The sequence below is a fragment of the Styela clava genome, chromosome 13 (assembly GCF_964204865.1).
Source record: "Styela clava chromosome 13, kaStyClav1.hap1.2, whole genome shotgun sequence".
In the NCBI taxonomy this organism is placed as follows: Eukaryota; Metazoa; Chordata; class Ascidiacea; order Stolidobranchia; family Styelidae; genus Styela; species Styela clava.
This window is the reverse complement of record NC_135262.1, coordinates 12892105-12910876: the sequence shown is the minus strand read 5'-3', so window position 1 is coordinate 12910876 and position 18772 is coordinate 12892105. Positions and strand designations below refer to the sequence as shown.

At 34.3% G+C, this 18772-nt stretch overlaps 2 protein-coding genes across 2 annotated transcripts in view; both read right to left on the bottom strand.

Annotated features, from left to right (window-relative positions):
- Positions 1-1147: 1147 nt before the first annotated feature.
- On the bottom strand, positions 1148-5234 carry LOC120332870 (putative 4-coumarate--CoA ligase 1). The gene is made up of 11 exons (XM_039400199.2): positions 5033-5234; positions 4707-4819; positions 4051-4126; positions 3814-3949; positions 3314-3479; positions 3069-3237; positions 2507-2604; positions 2328-2399; positions 2046-2198; positions 1791-1953; positions 1148-1711 (listed from the first exon to the last, which is right to left on the bottom strand). The coding sequence occupies exons 1-11, from the start codon at positions 5091-5093 to the stop codon at positions 1596-1598; spliced, it is 1323 nt and encodes a 440-aa protein (XP_039256133.2). The 5' UTR covers positions 5094-5234; the 3' UTR covers positions 1148-1595.
- Positions 5235-18460: 13226 nt separating this feature from the next.
- LOC120333040 (uncharacterized) overlaps positions 18461-18772 on the bottom strand; it is a 104900-nt gene continuing 104588 nt past the window's right edge. The window contains exon 21 of the mRNA XM_078119456.1: positions 18461-18537. Coding sequence (XP_077975582.1) covers positions 18461-18537 — 77 coding nt within the window. The remainder of the gene's footprint in view (positions 18538-18772) is intronic.

Below are 18772 nucleotides of genomic sequence, written 5' to 3'. Positions count from 1 at the left end.
CGCACCAATTTTTTATTTATTTTTTAATCTTGTTTACCTACGGCTATGCAAACTTCCAGGCTCTATACGGGTCAAGTATGCTAATGAGGTTGTCAAAACGTGCTCCGAGAAAGCATTTCAATAAGTTTGGCCGCATTCATAAGATATTATTTTGGGTAGTACGAAACAAATCGATAGCTCCAGTGAGTGTAAATGATGACAAAAATGTTCGAATCTTGAAATGTTGTCTTACTTATATCATTTTCCAAGCCATTTATTGCAGGCTTTTTGTCTGGAATCACAAATAGTAATCAACCACGCTAATCGGTAGCTAAACATGTGATACTCAAATCTTGCCAGGTTATGTCGCTGTTGGAATTAAGTGTTACAGCAACGCATCTACTCAACTATTGGATTTACATCGCACTGAGATCAAGAGCTTTTTTTATTAAATCTCAAATATCAATCCCGCCACATCGATAGAAACTATATTCCCGAAAAAATTAGAAACTCTTCCGAACTCTTGTTCGTACTTTTCAAATATGGTCTTCGACCACACCTAATTCCCCACGCTCGACCTTGTGAAGTATCTCAAATCAAGATACCAAGTTGTCAACGACGAAGAAAGGACATCCAAGTGAATTTTTGAAACAATTATCCAACGAGAAAAGCAATCTTTCTGAAACTCACGACTTTTACCCGGCCTTATCCTTACATGGATGGGTCAGATGAAAGCATTTTATTTCATAATCCGAGTATTACTTTTGAATCGATGGGTGGTATGTTATTTACATTAATGTTCTAATGCAATTTGCTATGGCCACACATGGACATTATCATTTTTATCATTATAATAATTGATGATTTGATGATCATTATGATAATGATTTAGTTGTTTGTTGGTTAGAATTTTTCAAAAGGCTCGATTATATCCTCAAAACGCTCGAAGTGACTTGAGTAATATGAGCAAGATGATTCGACTACTCTTCGTAGAGCCTCGAAGATAATTTGAACGGGTCTTTGCAATAGAACAAGTAGTCAGTTAAAACACGACATCAATTAAGTGCAACTTTAAGCAACGTGATATAAGTTTGTGATGAGACAAAAAAAATAGACTTGATAGCGAAGATTACGTGCGTTGTGATATATCCCTAAAGCTGAACCCAAACATGTGACGGTCATTGCGATTGTAGGCAGAAAATGCTTCACGGCGTTTACTTTTATTATCATTTATCGATATCTCTCGAATAATAAACAGAAAACAAGTTCTACCTCAGATTAAAACTGGAGTGTGTTTCATTGTGCTCAAGGTGAATATTATAATATATAATCAGGGTGTAGATATTGGGGTTTAGATAAAACTGTTAAATTGAAAAATACAGTAATGTACAGATAGATGGTTGAGAACAGTTTATTTAGTTCTCTTTTTTAACGCAGCAGTAATATTTATCCATATTTCTGGTAAATAATCAAAATTATTATAAGCTCATGCTAATTGTAAACGTTGAACTTTTCATTGGCAGCACTAATCATTGCAGGGAGCATTAAACGCATTTATCATCTATGTATGAAATATGTATAGATAATAGACGATCCCCGATAATCATGTTGTCCTCTTATTTGATTGCCAATTTTTTCAATTCTTTCCGGTCAATTTTTCCAAGTTTAGATTTCGGTATTTTGCTGACAAATTGGATACCTCCTCTTAACTGTTTGTAATCGACTAGTTCACCTGAAATTAATTAAAATGATTAGATTAATTTAAGTCAGAAATATAAAAAGTAACATTTAAATTTGATTGTTTTCACTACTTTTAATTAGCTTCTGGAGTTCTTCGGTTGTGACTGATTGAACTTTTCGTACAACCAACGCTTTCGGTAGCTCTCCACGAACCGGATCAGGAACACCCACTACTCCAGCATCTTTAACACCCGGGTGTCTTAGAAGAAGATTCTCTATTTCGGCTGGCGGCACCTGAATATAAAAAAAGAAATTTCAAAATATAAGAAAAGGATATTTTCGTTATTGATATTACTTCTCGCGAATTAATTTTTTTATTCTCCAACCTGATATGAGTTGTATTTAATAATTTCTTTTAATCGTCCAACTATGTAAAGCATGCCATTTGCAATATGTCCTATATCGCCTGTGCGAAGAAATCCGTTTTTGTTAATCGCCCTCATTGTAGCCTTCGTGTTTCCATAGTAACCACGTGTCATCTAATGGGTAAAACAATTGCCCAGTTGAATATAATATCTTAATTAAGCCGGATACGTTGGCAAGTAAATCATATTCGCATGCCAAAATATTCTTTAATTGTGATTAGAATAGAAGCATTCAAAACTTACATGTGGCCCTCTGACACAAATCTCACCGTCTTCGCCAGATATTACTTCTTCTCCTGTATTTGGATCAACAATCTGTAAAATATTTTACAAATTGAGGAAATATTATTTTGAATTTTGTTGCCTTTCTTACATCTTACGATGCTAAATCTTGTTACAGAACTAATATAAATAAATCTCACCATAATTTCTGTATTCACAAAAGCCGAACCAACTGAATTTGTAAATGATTTGCCTTGATTGTTCCAGGATATGTTAAAACACTCTGTCATCCCATACGCTGAATAATGTTTGATAACATGCTTTATCGCATTAATATATATTTTGATAAAGCACATAAAAGCTAAATATCAGTAATCTTTGATTTTATGAATGTATTGCAGGTACGATTGTCATGTTGTTACCAATAGAAGGCCTCGTCTATAGATCCTTGTAAGGAGATATAAGGCCTGTGTAAGCTTCGTGTATAAAACCTCCATATATATATATATATCATTTATACAATTAGATATAAAAAATTCTATCAAAGCTTATAAATTTTACTAGAGAGTTAACTAACAAAACACCGTTCCAAATAGCATTCGTTACTATTCGAGGTTCAGTCTGTTATTGAAGTTTTCTTATTTATTCTACTGAATATAGTAAAACTGGGTAATGTTATTGAAAAAAAAATCGTCGGTGATTCTGGTTTATTTCGCGATATATACTAAAATATTACAACTTAGACAGTTTGCGACAACTTACCGGGGGAAATATGAGGACTGAATCGGTCAATGACGTCCCTCAATATCGTAGGTGGAATTGATGCGCCTCCAGTGATTGAAGTTTTCCATGATGATGTATCATATTTTTGGTGCAATTCCGTCTGCGACATTTGTAACAAGATAGGTGGCACCAGAAGAAAATGATTAACCTAGTTGTAAACGTATAAAATTATTATAATAATTGTGATATTTTGTCGACAAACAAATATTACTTTTTTTTCAGACCTTGTACTTTTGTATTGCAGTTAAAGCTTTTTCAACTTCAAATTCCTCATCCATAATAACTTTCAATCCTCCTTGCAGTGCTGTCAACACCATTATAAATCCACTCACATGAAACATAGGTCTTTCATTATATAATGTATCTCCACGATTGTAGCCGGACAGATGCCTTAGTAAAAACAGTCAAGCCTGAATAATTGGTTCTAAAACATATAGAAACTCACAAAAAATAAACAACTTTGCTAATTTTCTGATTAAAACAAGCTGGCCCTCTCAGCCAGGAAGCTTCGACAAACTTTGGCCAACTTAAGCAGCTCATTTATTTAGAGAGGTATTTTGTACTTTATTTTATCTATATAGTTGGACCAATCAATTTCATATTTTCAATACCAAAAAAATCTCTAGCAGGCTTTCATGCCTTTTTATCATTTTTCAGTCTTAATATTTCACCCCTTTTTTGCCGTTTTATTTCATACAACTATATTTCATACAATTTATTTTACCAAGTTGATAATATCGTTGCGACCATACTAAAATGAGTGTGCATGACACATTTCGACAATCCAGTGGTTCCACTTGAATGCGGTAGAAATGCCAGATCTTGTTTTGGTAATATTTTGCAAGTAGATACCCAGTTTTCTGGAAGAAATAGTAATTCATATATATATATATATGAATTTATATCATCTACAATATAAATATGCCAATCAGATTCTTTAAATATCATTGGCTTGTCTTACCCTCATTTTCTTTACTAGAGGCGATGGCTTCATCCCAAGTTTCATATTCGTCACTTTTCCCAACGACTATGATTTTCTAAAATACAACGATGGGTTGATTATTCACACACAATGGCAGATTAAATACCACGTTGCAAGACTACAGATGCAAATATTATTTTCATTTTGTTTTTAGCGTTGTATTCGAAAAGTCTTTCCAATTTCCTTTGATCGTAATTTACAACTGCATCAAACTAACGACCGTCGGTGGGAATGCATCATTATTACTTTCTGATCCAAGTTACATCCGTATTACCAGATCAGGTACCACAGTCTACCGTTCACCATACAACCACCCACGTTCGCTATGCACGAGATCCATATCACAATTTCGTGTCCTCTATTTGAGACAGTCCTCAAAGGCGACCGCCTTCATGGATATGTCTTAGTCAAGGATATTTTGCTTTAAGATATCGCTTTACTTTTGCTAAGATTGGCGCTCGTTTTTTTTTGTAAATAATGTGGAATTGGTTCAGCGGTCTTAGATTACTCTTTTGAGTTTTGACATAGAGATTCGTTGCTAGCTAGGCATACTTGAATAGTGATGATTAGAGTTGCTCAATATAGGAATATTTTGATGATCAAAAGGTAAAATAACTATCAAAACATTTAAATACTTGAACATGGTTATTCTGGTCGTTTTCAAGAAGTCTCCTCACAGTACCAATGCTTATGTCCGACACGATAAGTATTTTTGGCTTCGTAATTTCAAATATATGTTGCATTTCTCCTAAAAAACAACAAGGCCACAGTTGTTAAGTTGATTGCTACCCTCCCAATTAACAAACAAACGGACCACTCACAGAGGTAGCAAAACACGAGTTAAAAATAGTGAATAATTGAGCAAAATAACTTTATTTTATCTAACTAAAGAATTTCACTCAACTTGAATATACCACATTTCATTGCCACTCTATCACACAGCCGGTAATAAAAAACTCACTTTTGTTGTATGAAGGATTATAGAGGGATATGATTGCCCCGCAAGATATTACCCCCATCATTGCTACTACTTGTTCCAGACAATTTGGAGTCAATAGGCCCACAATGTCTCCTTTTTTTATATTTTGTTTCTGAAAAAATATTCTACATGAGCGTATTTGTTTGTGAAGCTGCTTGAAAGTTAGCTGCTTCTCTTCAATCGTGTTTTCGATCTGGAATAAAAAAGAAAAAATTTTAGTTTACAAACTTATCGCTGACGTGTCTATGTGTGATCAGGCGTGTACTTTAGAATTACGTTCGGCACGTTGTTTTCTGCCCGAAACAAATACTACAAATTGATTTTCCACATTCGAGTTTATTATCACATGTAAATATCAGCTATTAACATTCTTATTTATGATTACGGATTACAAATACAAATGATACTTACCAAAGCAATATTTTCTCCATATTTTTCTATACGCGACAGAAAGAAGTCGCTCAGAGATACTTCAGGAATGTCCAAACTTTTGTATGGTGAATTTAGAGGCATCCTAAAAATGCAGCATTATCATGTAATAAACCTAGGCTGTGGGAAATTGAATCGATATTTTCAAGCTACAAAACGTCTCTGTATATGGGCTGTATATTACATTCATTGTGAATCACAATTTTGTCCTATTATTTTTGTTACTATTCATCTTATACAGCTATCCTATATCTACCTTGTAAAATATACGGTTTAGAACTCCAAATATGGTCCGCGAACATGTCGCACAAACACACAGCTATGATTTGTTCATTAGACTTTCAATCTGATATCCCTAGCCCTCTTGCAAATCTTTAAAATTGTTAACATGCTGTGCTATGTCTAATTAGTATATGTGGAATATAGCCCTATCTGTAGTTTGGTTACTATATGTTTTCCAGTTCACCTATGGAACTATGTATCGAACCTATGTATATTGTTTAGGCAAACTAGCGTTATCCACTAAATTAGACCACCTCATTCAAACATTGTAATAATCACAAAACAATCGATTCATACTTATCCCCAATTGAAAAATATTGACCAATCAGAAAAGATTCATCTTAACAAAAATACCATGACACATTTACATTTTATTAATTACTTCAAGACCCTTTTACTTTTGACCCTTGACCTTCGAAATAATTCATACTCCCCATTCGCTCCTGTTTGTCAAAAACCCCAACCTTTCCGCGTCTACTCTCAAGCGCTAGTCTACATATGATTTCAGATACAAAAAGATACGATGTCTGGGGATATCCGCATTGGTTTAAGCTTGCATATCTGCCCTCCGACCTTGTTAATTCTTCACGCCTTTTTATCACGCTTTACATTGAAACATCGACGTAATGTTAAGTCTGAAGCCTATATAGCAATGTTAAAATTCTGATAATCATTAAGCTTCAATCGAACAAAACCTAATTATGACCACGATATTTCTTCACGACTGTATATACTTTAAGTAATAAAACCACAATGGCTTAGGACAGTTGTCATTCACTCGTTCTTAGAAATTTTTGCTTTTGAATATTCATAATATGTTCTCATACTGTTTTGTATTATAACTGGTTGGCCGTGAACGCACTTCATCTTTCATCAGCAAATAATATATCGTTGTAGAGCGCTCTTTGTATTTTGTTAATTCAAAAACAAATATATTTTTTGGCACATTTGTTGGCGTGCTCGGTAGCGACGAAAGAAGTCTTCGATACATTGTGTAAGTATTTTTGTAGAATCATTATTTCATGGGCTTTTAAGTTAAGACATTAAACAAAGGCGTCAATTATTAGTGTATAAACTACAACAAATGTAGGTCTATGCCTTCTAAAGCTAATTTTCGATACAAATATGCTAGCTTTATTGCTTAATCTGATGAAATCATGAATTAGGATGGATTTTTGTATACCAATACGTGATGTTCGGCAGATGGTAACATACCGAATAAAAATTCTAAGAAAAAAAGTGGCTTAGAAGTTCACGGTTTTGTTATTTTGCGATCAAATCATTCTTTTTCAAATGATGATGATACGAACAAAAAACGTTACGCAAAAAAAAGTAAATAAAAATATCATTGAAATGTTGTGTCTGTGCGATTGACAAATGACAAGACATTGCTGACACGCTCATATCGTCAAATTGATTCCTATGATCTTATTATTTGAGATCAGAATATTCAGAAAACATCAGGATTTTAGTGCCAAAATGTTCTAGTAAAAATTATATTCATTAAATCAACATTCAGCAGTTGTGGTTTACTTTGGTGGAGAATCAAGTTGTGCGGAATTTGAAATAAATTTGAAATCATCCCGTAAACGTCATTTTGCTACTTTTATTGTGCTTTTCGTCTTCAAATTTTGGTATGCTTAAATTTTAGGAACCGCAAATATTTCACCTGGAGCTTACTTGATATTGAAATGATTTAAAACAACTTTCATTATTGTAGGTAAAATTAATCCATGTAAATGTTCAATCTGAACAAGTCACAATGTATATAAATTTGGTGCCACGATGAACCATTTATTTTAAACTATGATACAACTAAATAATATAGATTCAAATATTTCCCTTCAATTAATTTGCTACGGCAGTTTTTTGTAAAAAACAGAACAAAACCTTTGGTTTATACATTGCGACTTGTTTAGATTGAACATCCCATCAGAAGTTTCCTCTGCGTAAACGCATAAACGTTTCTCCGGTTATTGTGCTATGTATTATGAAGTTCTCTCCAATAAAAGTAGAAATCCACACCTTTGACGCCCCAAAACAGAGGTTGATTGCGGATTACCACGGCGGCTCTTAGGAGAAACGCGGCGACAAATTGGTTGCTGCCATCAACTGATGAAGCGAGATTAGCATTCGCTAATGTTTTTCTTGTTGTTCATTGGGCGTTCCAGAAGCATGTGTACAAATATGGAGGTAACTAATTTTGTTCGCCTATTTTTCATCTAGTATTGTAAAGAGACACATGTAATGCCGTGCATCATTTATGTGTTGAGATTTGTTTTATGGCGCTATTACCGGTATATTCACAAGGTCATGTACCAGATTTTAATTATTATCATGTGGAATAAATTGCAGACGTATACCGGTGCTATTTAAGTTAAATTGTGTCGTTTGCTTCTTGCACATTGTTCCTATCTTTATCCTGCACACTGGGGGTCCTTTTATGACGAAGCTGACAAACTCTATTTTAACCCGTGAAATTTTTTTCAAATATTGGCTAAATAACTGAACATGTATAATGCAAACAAATTTACACTTGACTTCTGAAATTATTCACACTCCTGATTCGCTTGTGTTTGTCAAAAACCTAACCTTTCTGCGCCTACTCTCATACGCGAGTTTTTTTTTTCTTGATTTTAGAAAAAATCAGGTAACGAATGTCTGGGGATGTCCGCATTGGCTTTAAGCTTGCGTTTCTGCCCACCGACATCCGTTAATTTTTCACATCTTTTTTGATCATGCTTTACATTGAAACATCGACGCCATGTTGAGTCTGAAGCCTAACAATGTTAAAATGACAATCATTACACTTCAATCTAACAAAACTTGATTATGACTACAATACTTCTGCACGACTATATATACTTTAAGCCATAGAACTATAATGTTTTGTTTTTTCTTTTTTTCCCCTTTTTTTCTTTTAATGCCTTGGCAATAAGAAGACAGTGGTCACTCATTCGTTCTGAGAATTTTTTGCTTTCGAGTATCCATAATATTATGCTCTCATGCTGTTTTGTATTATACCTGATTGGTTGTGAACGCACTTTACCTTTCATGAGCAAATAACTTATCGTTGTAGAGCGTTCTTTGTACTTTGTCAATTAAAAAACGAGGATATTTTCGGCACATTTGTTGGCGTGCTCGGTAGCGACGAAGGAATCTGATTTTTCTAATTAGAGCCTTTGATACATTGTGCATGTATTTTTATAGAATCAATATTTCATGGGATTTTGAGTTAAAACATAAAACAATGACGTAAATTATTAGTGTATAAACTTCAACAAATTTAGGTCTATGCCTCCTCAAGTTAAGCTATATTTCGTTAATTGCTTAATCTAATAAAATCATTGATTAGAAAAGATTTATGTATAACAAAACGTGATGTTCAGCAGATGATAAAGTACCGAATAAAAATTCTAAAAAAAAGAGTGACTTAGAAGTTCACGGTTTTGTTATTTTGCGATCAAATCATTTGTTTTTTTTTGAAAATGATGATGAATTGACTACATGATACGAACAGAACAAGTTACGCAAGAGAAAGTAATTACAAATAGCATTGAAATGATGTGTCATGGCGATTGTCAAGACATTGCTGACACGCTCATATCGCCAAATTGATTCCTATGACCTTATTATTTGATATCAGAATATTCAGAAAACATCAGGATTTTAGTGCCAAAATGTCCTGGTAAAAATTATATTTAAATTAACATTCAGCAGTTGTGGTTTACTTTGGTGGAGAATCAAGTTGTGCGGAATTTGAAATAAATTCGAAATCATTCCGTAAACGTTCGCATTGCTACTGTTATTGTGCTTTTCGTCTTCAAATCGTTGTACACTTAAGTTTGAAGAACCGCAAATATTTCACCTGGAGTTTACTTGATATTGAAATGATTGAAAACAACTTTCATTATTGTAGGTGAAGTTAATCTACCTTCATTAATGTTCTCCACATGTTGCAATAAATTTGTGGTGTAATTCTGTAGAAATTCCAAAAAAAGTTGGTGCCACGATGAACCATTTATTTTAAACTATGATAAAACTGAATATTATAGATTCAAATATTTCCCTCCAATTAATTTGCTACTGCAGATTTTTGAAAAATACAGAACGAAGCCCCGGTATATACAATGTGACTTGTTTAGGTTGAAAATTTCGATTAGAAGTTTCCTCTGCGTAAACGCATAAACGTTTCTCCGGTTATTGTGCTATGTCTTATGGAATTCTCTCCAATAAAAGTAGGAAGACACACTGACGTTTAGTTGTTTAGTTGTCGTCATAGCTATGCATGTTCAAACTCAACTTTTCGGCCTTCATTGCATGTATCAATTAATTGTCTTATAACGACGACGAGAAAAGTCTTTGAAGAGGACGCTAGTCGGTATCACTAAATTTATGATTACATTGGCATATTAGGCGTGCTCGTTAGTGACAAGGGAAGTCAAATTTTTGTCTAATCACAAATCACATGATTCCAACCAAATGTTGTATGTACTCAGCTTCAAAAAGTGAACACATATAACGACGACGTCAATTAATGTGTTAACTTTAGAAGGTTTATGCCAATTTTAGATATCAATCTCCTGGTTTGATTCCTGGATTCATAAAGTCATTAATTAAGAATGATTTATGTGTAACAATACACGATGTCCAGCAGATGATAAAGTACCGGATAACAACTCTCAGAAATTCAATTGAACTTGATGGCTTTGTCTTATTGCGATTAAATCGTTAATTAAAGTGTTTTTGAGGAAGATGACAAATTGACTGCATGTTAGAAACAGAAAGTTGAGTTGAGCTAATTTTAAATATCAATCCCCTGATTTGATTCTAGGATTCATGAAGTCATTAATTGAGAATGATTTATGCGTAACAATACACGATGTTCAGTAGATGGTAAGTACCAGAAGAATGTACGCAAATGTATCTAAGTTCATTATTACATATTAGACCAGTTGTCGGCAAACTTTATGTACCTGCGGGCCAAATATACACATTTCCGCTAGCGTGCGGGCGGCATTCATTTCGGCCTGCGAACAATCGCCACATTATACAAATTATGGCACACTTGCACTTTCTATGGCTGCGTTAAAAGCCTGCCACAATGACTCGTGTATGTGGTATTTTTTAATGCATTATCAAACAATACATTGATTTTCATTTACTTATTATCATTGTGAAAGATGATTTTGTTTTTGTGTCATGGCCGTTAAAATCAAATGACAACTTCGTTGTCCCGCAGTATGTTGTCCGATTGGAGATGCCACAAGCGAGTACGATGTTTATTCATTTTAGAAAAAGCTGCTTACAGCGATAAGTGTTCACGAACGTGCTCATTACACGATTTGCACTGTCGCACAGATAAATAGTGACGCAGCATCGAATTACACGTTTCGTAAAGACGATTAACCTTTACTTCCTAATACTTGCGATGCTAACTTAGCACATCAAGTAACAGGTTTTGAAATGCGCAAGAATAAAAAATATTTTTGCGTCCACTTTGGAATCTTCCATCCTAGTCGCAAAGTCCCCACCGTTTCCAGACATTTTTAAAATTTAAAAATCAACATAACAATTTAACTCATATATAATGACAACCAACAATGGAAAGTTCACCAAGTGAACAACCTAGAACTAACTATATTCACTAAAAAACAAGCACCGCACAGCAACACTCGTTACCACATAAATACGTGTGAAGACAATGATAAATTTAGAATCAATTTTTGTATTATGCATTAAAAGTTGGGTCTTGGGTCTTGGGCCGCAAAAAATAGTTCGGGTCTTCCGAGGGCCGCAAAAAGTTAGTTCGCCGGTCGCATTCGGCCCACGGGCTGCAGTTTGCCGACCCCTGCTTTATTAGACCAACACTCGTTACGACATAAATACGTGTGGAGACAATATTAAATTTAGGATCAATTTTTATTTTATGCATTAAAAGTCAGGCCATTCGAGGGCCATAAATAATTAGTTCGCGGGCCGCAGTTTGCCGACTCCTGCTTTAGACCAAAGAGGTTATATAGCAGGAAAATAATTGATTTTAATTTTTTTTGTTCAACAACAGTTTGATTTATTTTCACAATTAACCCCCGTGAATGCATAGACTAGCATAGTGCCAAAATTTTATCAATGCTTATTAAATTTACAAATATATATTTACACATAAATAGATTTCTGGACGAATTTATACACTAATTTGAATATGTAGAAATGCCATTAAGTCAATTTTATCAGAAATATTTACGGATACGCAGTGGCGACATTTCCTGAACGCAAACATAACATAAACAAAATATAAACATAGCCAGTAGCAAAGTTATATTTGACTTTTTTACTTTACGTCGGCGATAAAGACGATCAAAGTCGACACTAAAGAAAGCAATCAGAATGGGCTGGGCAGCCTTGGAATACAGAGATAGGACAGTACGATAATGAAAGAATTATACGTTTCGCAATGACTGCATAACACTTTTCCTTTATCAGGCCTCCCAGGTCTCAAGGTCCCCTTTTACAGTATTACATGACCCCCTTTTACAGTATTACATTACATCAGTATAACGGTACGCACCATATTTCGAAGCTGCGTTGAAACCATGGCAGATTCGCCGCGGTTGTGGCAAAACTTTTCGTCATCGCCGCGCTATTAGGCTTGCACGTAATTGACAAAAATCAATTCCGTAATTACGGCAATATCAATTACGTAATGACCCCGTAATTGCGATATTTTTCCACGCATTTAAACCTACCATAACAACCAATTGAATCCACTTCTTCTCCGAATGGGACATTGAAGTTGGGTTTTCATATTCTTGGCAGTACTACACGCCGTCGGCAGATGTTAAAGACAAATATCAAGGAGCGAATTCAAATTAATTTTATTCTGATTTTTATCTTTTGTGTTAGCTTTGGTTTTCCTTTATCACCTTCGCAAATTAACCGTCCCATTTTTATGCGATCAATTTTATTTTATCATTACCGACACTGGTATACGGATATTTATGGAAACGATAGTTTTTTAAAACCACCTTAGTACTGAATAAAAATTACGGGCTTCTAATTTATTAACCAACGACGAGCGTATTCTCTGGTTTGATTATACTTGCGATTTCCTCGCGACGAAGACTTGTTTATGCATCGTCTCCGACATTACTGCCTTGTTAGCATTTTATAATAATAATTATTGATGTCGACTTATTGACGATATTCCGATTACCATGCTTCATTTTACATTTAATCATTTCGCGGACTGAATGCTTATAACATTATTTGCGATAAATTTAGATCAAATATTATTCATTTGCGTATAATTTAAATATCGAACTTATATGATATGCCTTCTCCGAAAATACAAAGTTATATCGCAAAACAATGCATTTTGTGACATTTATTTTACACTCACGACATTTATTTGCTAACTCAAGTCGGCGATCCTATCGGCCAAGATTGACACAAGTTTGGTCGAGTGCCGGTGGTATTCAAGTCGACGATAAATCAAAATAAGTTACTGCATTTGGTAAGACAGTTAATCATATATGGCCGAAATATTGAGAGGAATTGTGAAAAACATTATGAGCAAGGCCAAGTTCGGACTGATATATAACGATAAAACCGTACACAGAACATCAAGATTTTGTAATAGAAAATGGATCTCGCACTGAATAAACACACTGGCTCATATTTGATTATATATGATAGCAGTTAAATTTTCAGCGGTCCGCGAGGAATCCGTCGTTTTGCTGTTTCTCTGCCGTCTCAATCGCTTTACCGATGCCGAGAAGACGAAGTTGCTTTGGTTCATTACGCAATCTCTCTTTTTTCGCCATATTGCTATTTGATATGCGCGACATTAATTATCACGGCGAGGTATTGGCGCGAGTGATCAATCGCTCTTTTCGCTTATTTGGTTCCAATTCGTCGCGAAAGCTCTTCGTTAAATTTCACAAGATCGTCGTGTAGAAAGGTTATGGATATTTTCCTGTTTATACCCCAAGTCTGAAATAAAACAGCCAAAAACAGTATGATATTCCATGTTCATATATCAAGTGTTGATATTAACAATAAAGAATGGTTAAGCATTGCTAATCCACACTTGGTGGGGGATTCCCACTATTTAAACGCGTGACTATAAAATAGAATAAAATAGAAACGGAATATATATACCATAAGTAACGGAAAACTTGAACAAGTAAATAATAAATAGAAGTAAAATGGATACAAATGTTTGATAGTCCGTGTTTGATAGATTGATCTCCTGCGTTCATTAGTCATTTCACCCGAAGAAGTTGAAACCGGGCGTGTTAGCGTCCATCGGTCTTAACACAATTCTTCCCCCTATCTACGGTTATTATGTACATTGGCCATGGCCATGCTAGATAAGATGCGAGAGAAGTTGAAACCAGGTGTGTTGGCGTCAACCGGTCTCAACGCAATTCTATCCCTTATCTACGGTTAAGTTGCGGGAGAAGTTAAAACCAGATGTGTTGGCGTCAAACGGCCCTACTCAGTTCTTCCCCCTTAACTACGTTAATAATTTACATTGGCCATGCCAGAGAAGTTGATAATAGGTTACTAAATGGCAACGCGTCATGCCTTCCTTCACCTACGTAACAAGAGAGAGAAAAACGGCTGCGAATACCGGAACTCTAACTTCTTCTACTTGTTGAGCTTTCATTTTTCGCAATAGACGAAATTGACTGCTTTGAAGAAAGCTCGTTTCAATGCAATAATTACGACTTTACGTAATTCGTAACTTCCCTTCCGTAACTCCAAATAATTACGTAATTCCGTAAATCCGTAAATTACGTGCAAGCCTACGCGCTATATACGAGTACACCCAATTTTCGAATTTTCGAAGATATTCATGATATTGCTACCTTGCTATTTTGTGTTATAAATGATTGGTCGTAAACGCACTTTATCATTCATGAGCAAATAATATCATGGGTTTTTTATTGGCACACTAGGCGTTCTCGATAGCAACGAAGGAAGTCAGATTTTTTTAAATTAGAGCCTTTGATACACTATGTATGTATTTTGGGATAATCACATTATTTCATGATATTTTAAAAATTAACACATATAACTAAAGCAGGGGTCGGCAACCTTTTGTCGCTCGCGGGCCAAAATTAAGGATTGCGAGTCATTGGCGGGCTGCACATATTTTTAGAAAGTTGAAAATCGAACGGATGATACTTTTTATAATAAAAATCAAGCAGTGATACATCTGTCGAATAGATATAGATTTATTTTCTCATTGCATTGCGGGCCGGATCTGGCCCGCGGGCCGTAGGTTGCCGACCCCTAAACTAAAGCATCAATTAGTTGTATAAATTTCAACAATTACAGGCTTTCATTGTGCTATGTATTTTAAAAGTTAACGTATATAGAATAACAGGACACATCGACTGTAGCTCAGTTATTCGTCTAGCAGAGCTGTTCAAAGTGTGCAGTGCATGTTCAAATTCAATCTCCCGGCCTTCATTGTACGTATCGATCAATTGTCATATAACAATGACGAGAAAAGTCATTGAAGAGGACGCTCGTCAGATATTGATAAATGTATGATTACATTGGTATATTAGGCGTGCTCGTTAGAAACGAACTAAGTCAAATTCTTTTAATTAGAGCTTTTAATATTATTATGTATAGAAATGTTTTTGGATATCTTGTGTGATGAATCACATTATTTCAACCAATCTTGGGTATTATCCTCCTGACTTGATTCTTAAACTGAAAAAGTCATTTGTTAAAATGATTTATGGGTGACAATACACGATCTTCAAATCAATAAAATGTTGTCGAAGAAGATGACTAATTGACTGCTTGTTAAAGACAAAAAAATTACGCAAATATCACTCTATTCATTATTACATTTTAGTTTAGACCAAAGAGATTACATAGCTGGAAAATGAATGCATTGATTGACTTCAAGATGCTCCGGAAGTATGTGTACCAATATGGAGGTAACTACTTTTGTTTGCCTACCGAGTTGTGTGAAGGGACTGAAACCCGTGGGCAGGGGGTATATTCACTTGGCTAACACAGACAGTCCGCCAACTAGTAATAGAACTAAAATAGAGAAAATCGGAATAATATTAGGGCCTAACCCTAACCTGGTACACATACTTCGGGAGTACCAATTTAATTAATTTGTTGTGCGTCGTAAAATCGCCTCTGCGCTATCTGAAAATGATTCGGATCGATTCGAAGTGATGTGGATTCGAACCGCTTCTAGTCGAAATCCTAAATCAACCCTAGAATGCTTAATTAATAGTAAATAGTCAAAACCTCTGACTACTCAAAGAATCCATCTACGTGCAGTTGCAGTACTCAACAAAACTTGTTTTCATTACTTTTAATATGTAATCTACAATAATTTTATTCTTCGAAATCTAATAATCTCATCGAATCCATTTTAATTGATTTGTGTCAAATTATTCGACACGGAGTGGACTTATATATCATTCAATTGTTGTGTTGTTATTTCTTGTTAGTATATATGTTGTTGTTCTCATTTTATTGGTGTCAGCTTGGTAATGTCCAGCTTGCAACACTGTCTTTGTATGTCTGCAAGTTGTGTCGGTGCAAAAAGAATATAGTCTAAAACGGCATGTTATCGACGTTTATTTATAAAAACACTCTCCGTTGTAAAAGGTCTGAACTCAATTTCCAGAAACAGGTTAGGAAACGAAGTATTGGACTGTAGTTGGAGACTTTCAACCACCAACATAATCGTTTCAAATCGTTTAATTACCGTACATCCCATGAATTGTTTCTGATGACACAATGTTCTAATCGTAAACCACATCTAATTGTTTTAAATGCCAATCACAACAATTTGTAATCATTGAACAGTAAGTGAATTACCATGTAGCTTTTACCGAATCTGTCATTTACAACAAAGGCCACTGAAAATGCTTTCGCCTTTCCTCATATGGCTTCATGTTCCAGAAATCATGCAAAAAAGAAACTACCGATTTTCGCATATAATATTTCCTAAGAATGCTTCAAAATGAATTTGTTTCAATGATTCGCTAAAATAAGCAAAGTAAAATACGAAATTCCAAATATATTTGTATTGATTTTCCAATATAATCATATTATACGCTTCCAAATATTCATTTGTATCTATAACAGCTCTGGAGTTACTATGGCACACTTGTTCTTGACGCTAATCCGTGCATATATTGGCGAGATTGGTTTGAAATTCATATTAATTTACACTTCTTTTAGACATTGAAGGTAAAATGCAATGTAACTGATGTATGCAATTTTACTAAAACTCATCCTCAATAAATCAATTGCATGTTATTTTGAATACAACTTGTAAGAGAATCGTTTATTGTAGTCTGTCTGGTTCCTAGCTGAAATGAGAATAATATATTATTAAAATGAAGAAGGTAAGCCGGTGTCTTCCACTCATAGGGTGTACGGGTCTGAATTTACAACCAAGCATTAATCATGACTTAATATGGAGGTGTGGCCGTGGGTATATTTTGAAATCATAAATTATCATTTCCTAACGCAGACTTGTTCAAGACATTGTCATAAAAAATTTGGCACACACAATTATTTCTAATGTAATTAATTACATAATCGAATAATTTTACGTGTGGTGAATTCTGTGTAGTAATGCTGTAGATTCTACGTGCGTGGACGATGAATACAGACTTGGCGCTTGGTGACGATAATCATATTAAAATTATATCTTGAAAATACTAATCATTAGCCAACTTTCGACAACTTAAGATAAAACCTAAAACTGAAATTGTCAATAGTCACATTACATTATGTTTCATTTAAAAATTAATAAATAAATTTTCATAAAATATCAGTTAATTTGCTTTCATTTTTTAAATTCATACTGGATTGAATTTATCCCAAACTTTTGAATAGGTTTTGTACTAACGATCTATGTTCGTGGAACACCTACACTGGTACAGTGGAGTAGACAAATACACTTTTATTGACTTTATTTTAGATTTCGAATAGTATATACAAAACTCCAATCAAAACGCTCTATGCCTACAATGACTAACACTATAAAAAATAAAATAAAAAAATTGCAAATTATATGCATTTACGTCGACCTCAAATTATTAAAAACAAACATGATATCGTAAATTCGCTTCATTGACACATTTCTGACAATTTTTGGTTTTACAATCATCAACACAAATTCTACAAATCCTATTATGGGTTAATTGAAAAGTAATTATTTAAGTCGTAGCGATGGAAATGTACATTCTATTGTGGGATAATATTAGTTTCGTTGAAGTCGGCTTGCCAAAATGGTTGAATTAAATTTATTGCGTAATTCGTTCATGACAAAGAAAAATAGTTTTTCACGATTTTGGGTAACTTTTGGTTCCCATTGATAATGCGCTATTTAGCTATCCTAATAGCCAAAATATGGTAGTGTTTTTACGTTAACAGAAACTCCAAAACGACAATTCATTGAAATGATAAATTAGCAGTTTTAAAGTAGATGTTCCTACATGTTTTGCGCAACAATATATTGTCGACATACATGGTTTTGAAATATTTTCTCATTATCCCATTCAATCTTAATTCAAGTCTTTATTTACAATCCATTTCAAAATGCTTTCACAGTCGAAGTGTGCTATGTTAATGAATGTCATTAAAACAAAAAGTATATATGTACAGCGGGAAAACATTCTTTCAGCAGTCTATTCCTTTTCATCCATTGTCATTGTTGGAAACGTCGAATCTCATTGTCATTAGTGTTTCTCGTCTTCCTCTGTTGTGTCCATCCTCTAGATTGAATAGATCAAGAATGTAAAATTTGCTATTCTAATTTTATCGTGGATCATCAAAAGTATCCGACTACATTTTGTTGAGCTATGTTCAGCGATTTAGTAAGTAATAATAAATTGGTCCACACACATTGGTAATGCAGTTCATAGGATCTTATAGAAACTGCATATTATAAAAAGCTGAATACAGGTAAATGTAACTATAGATCTGCGTTAAAATACGTGTTCATTTATT

Excerpts from the sequence above, each read along its gene's own strand:
- LOC120332870 (XM_039400199.2), bottom strand. The coding sequence starts at position 5,093 with ATGATGGGGGTAATATCTTGCGGGGCAATCATATCCCTCTATAATCCT. Across the intron at positions 3,238-3,313 it reads CTGCAATACAAAAGTACAAG|GTTAATCATTTTCTTCTGGT; the intron begins GTCTGAAAAAAA and ends GTTTACAACTAG. Across the intron at positions 2,605-3,068 it reads CAGTCCTCATATTTCCCCCG|CGTATGGGATGACAGAGTGT; the intron begins GTAAGTTGTCGC and ends AACATTATTCAG.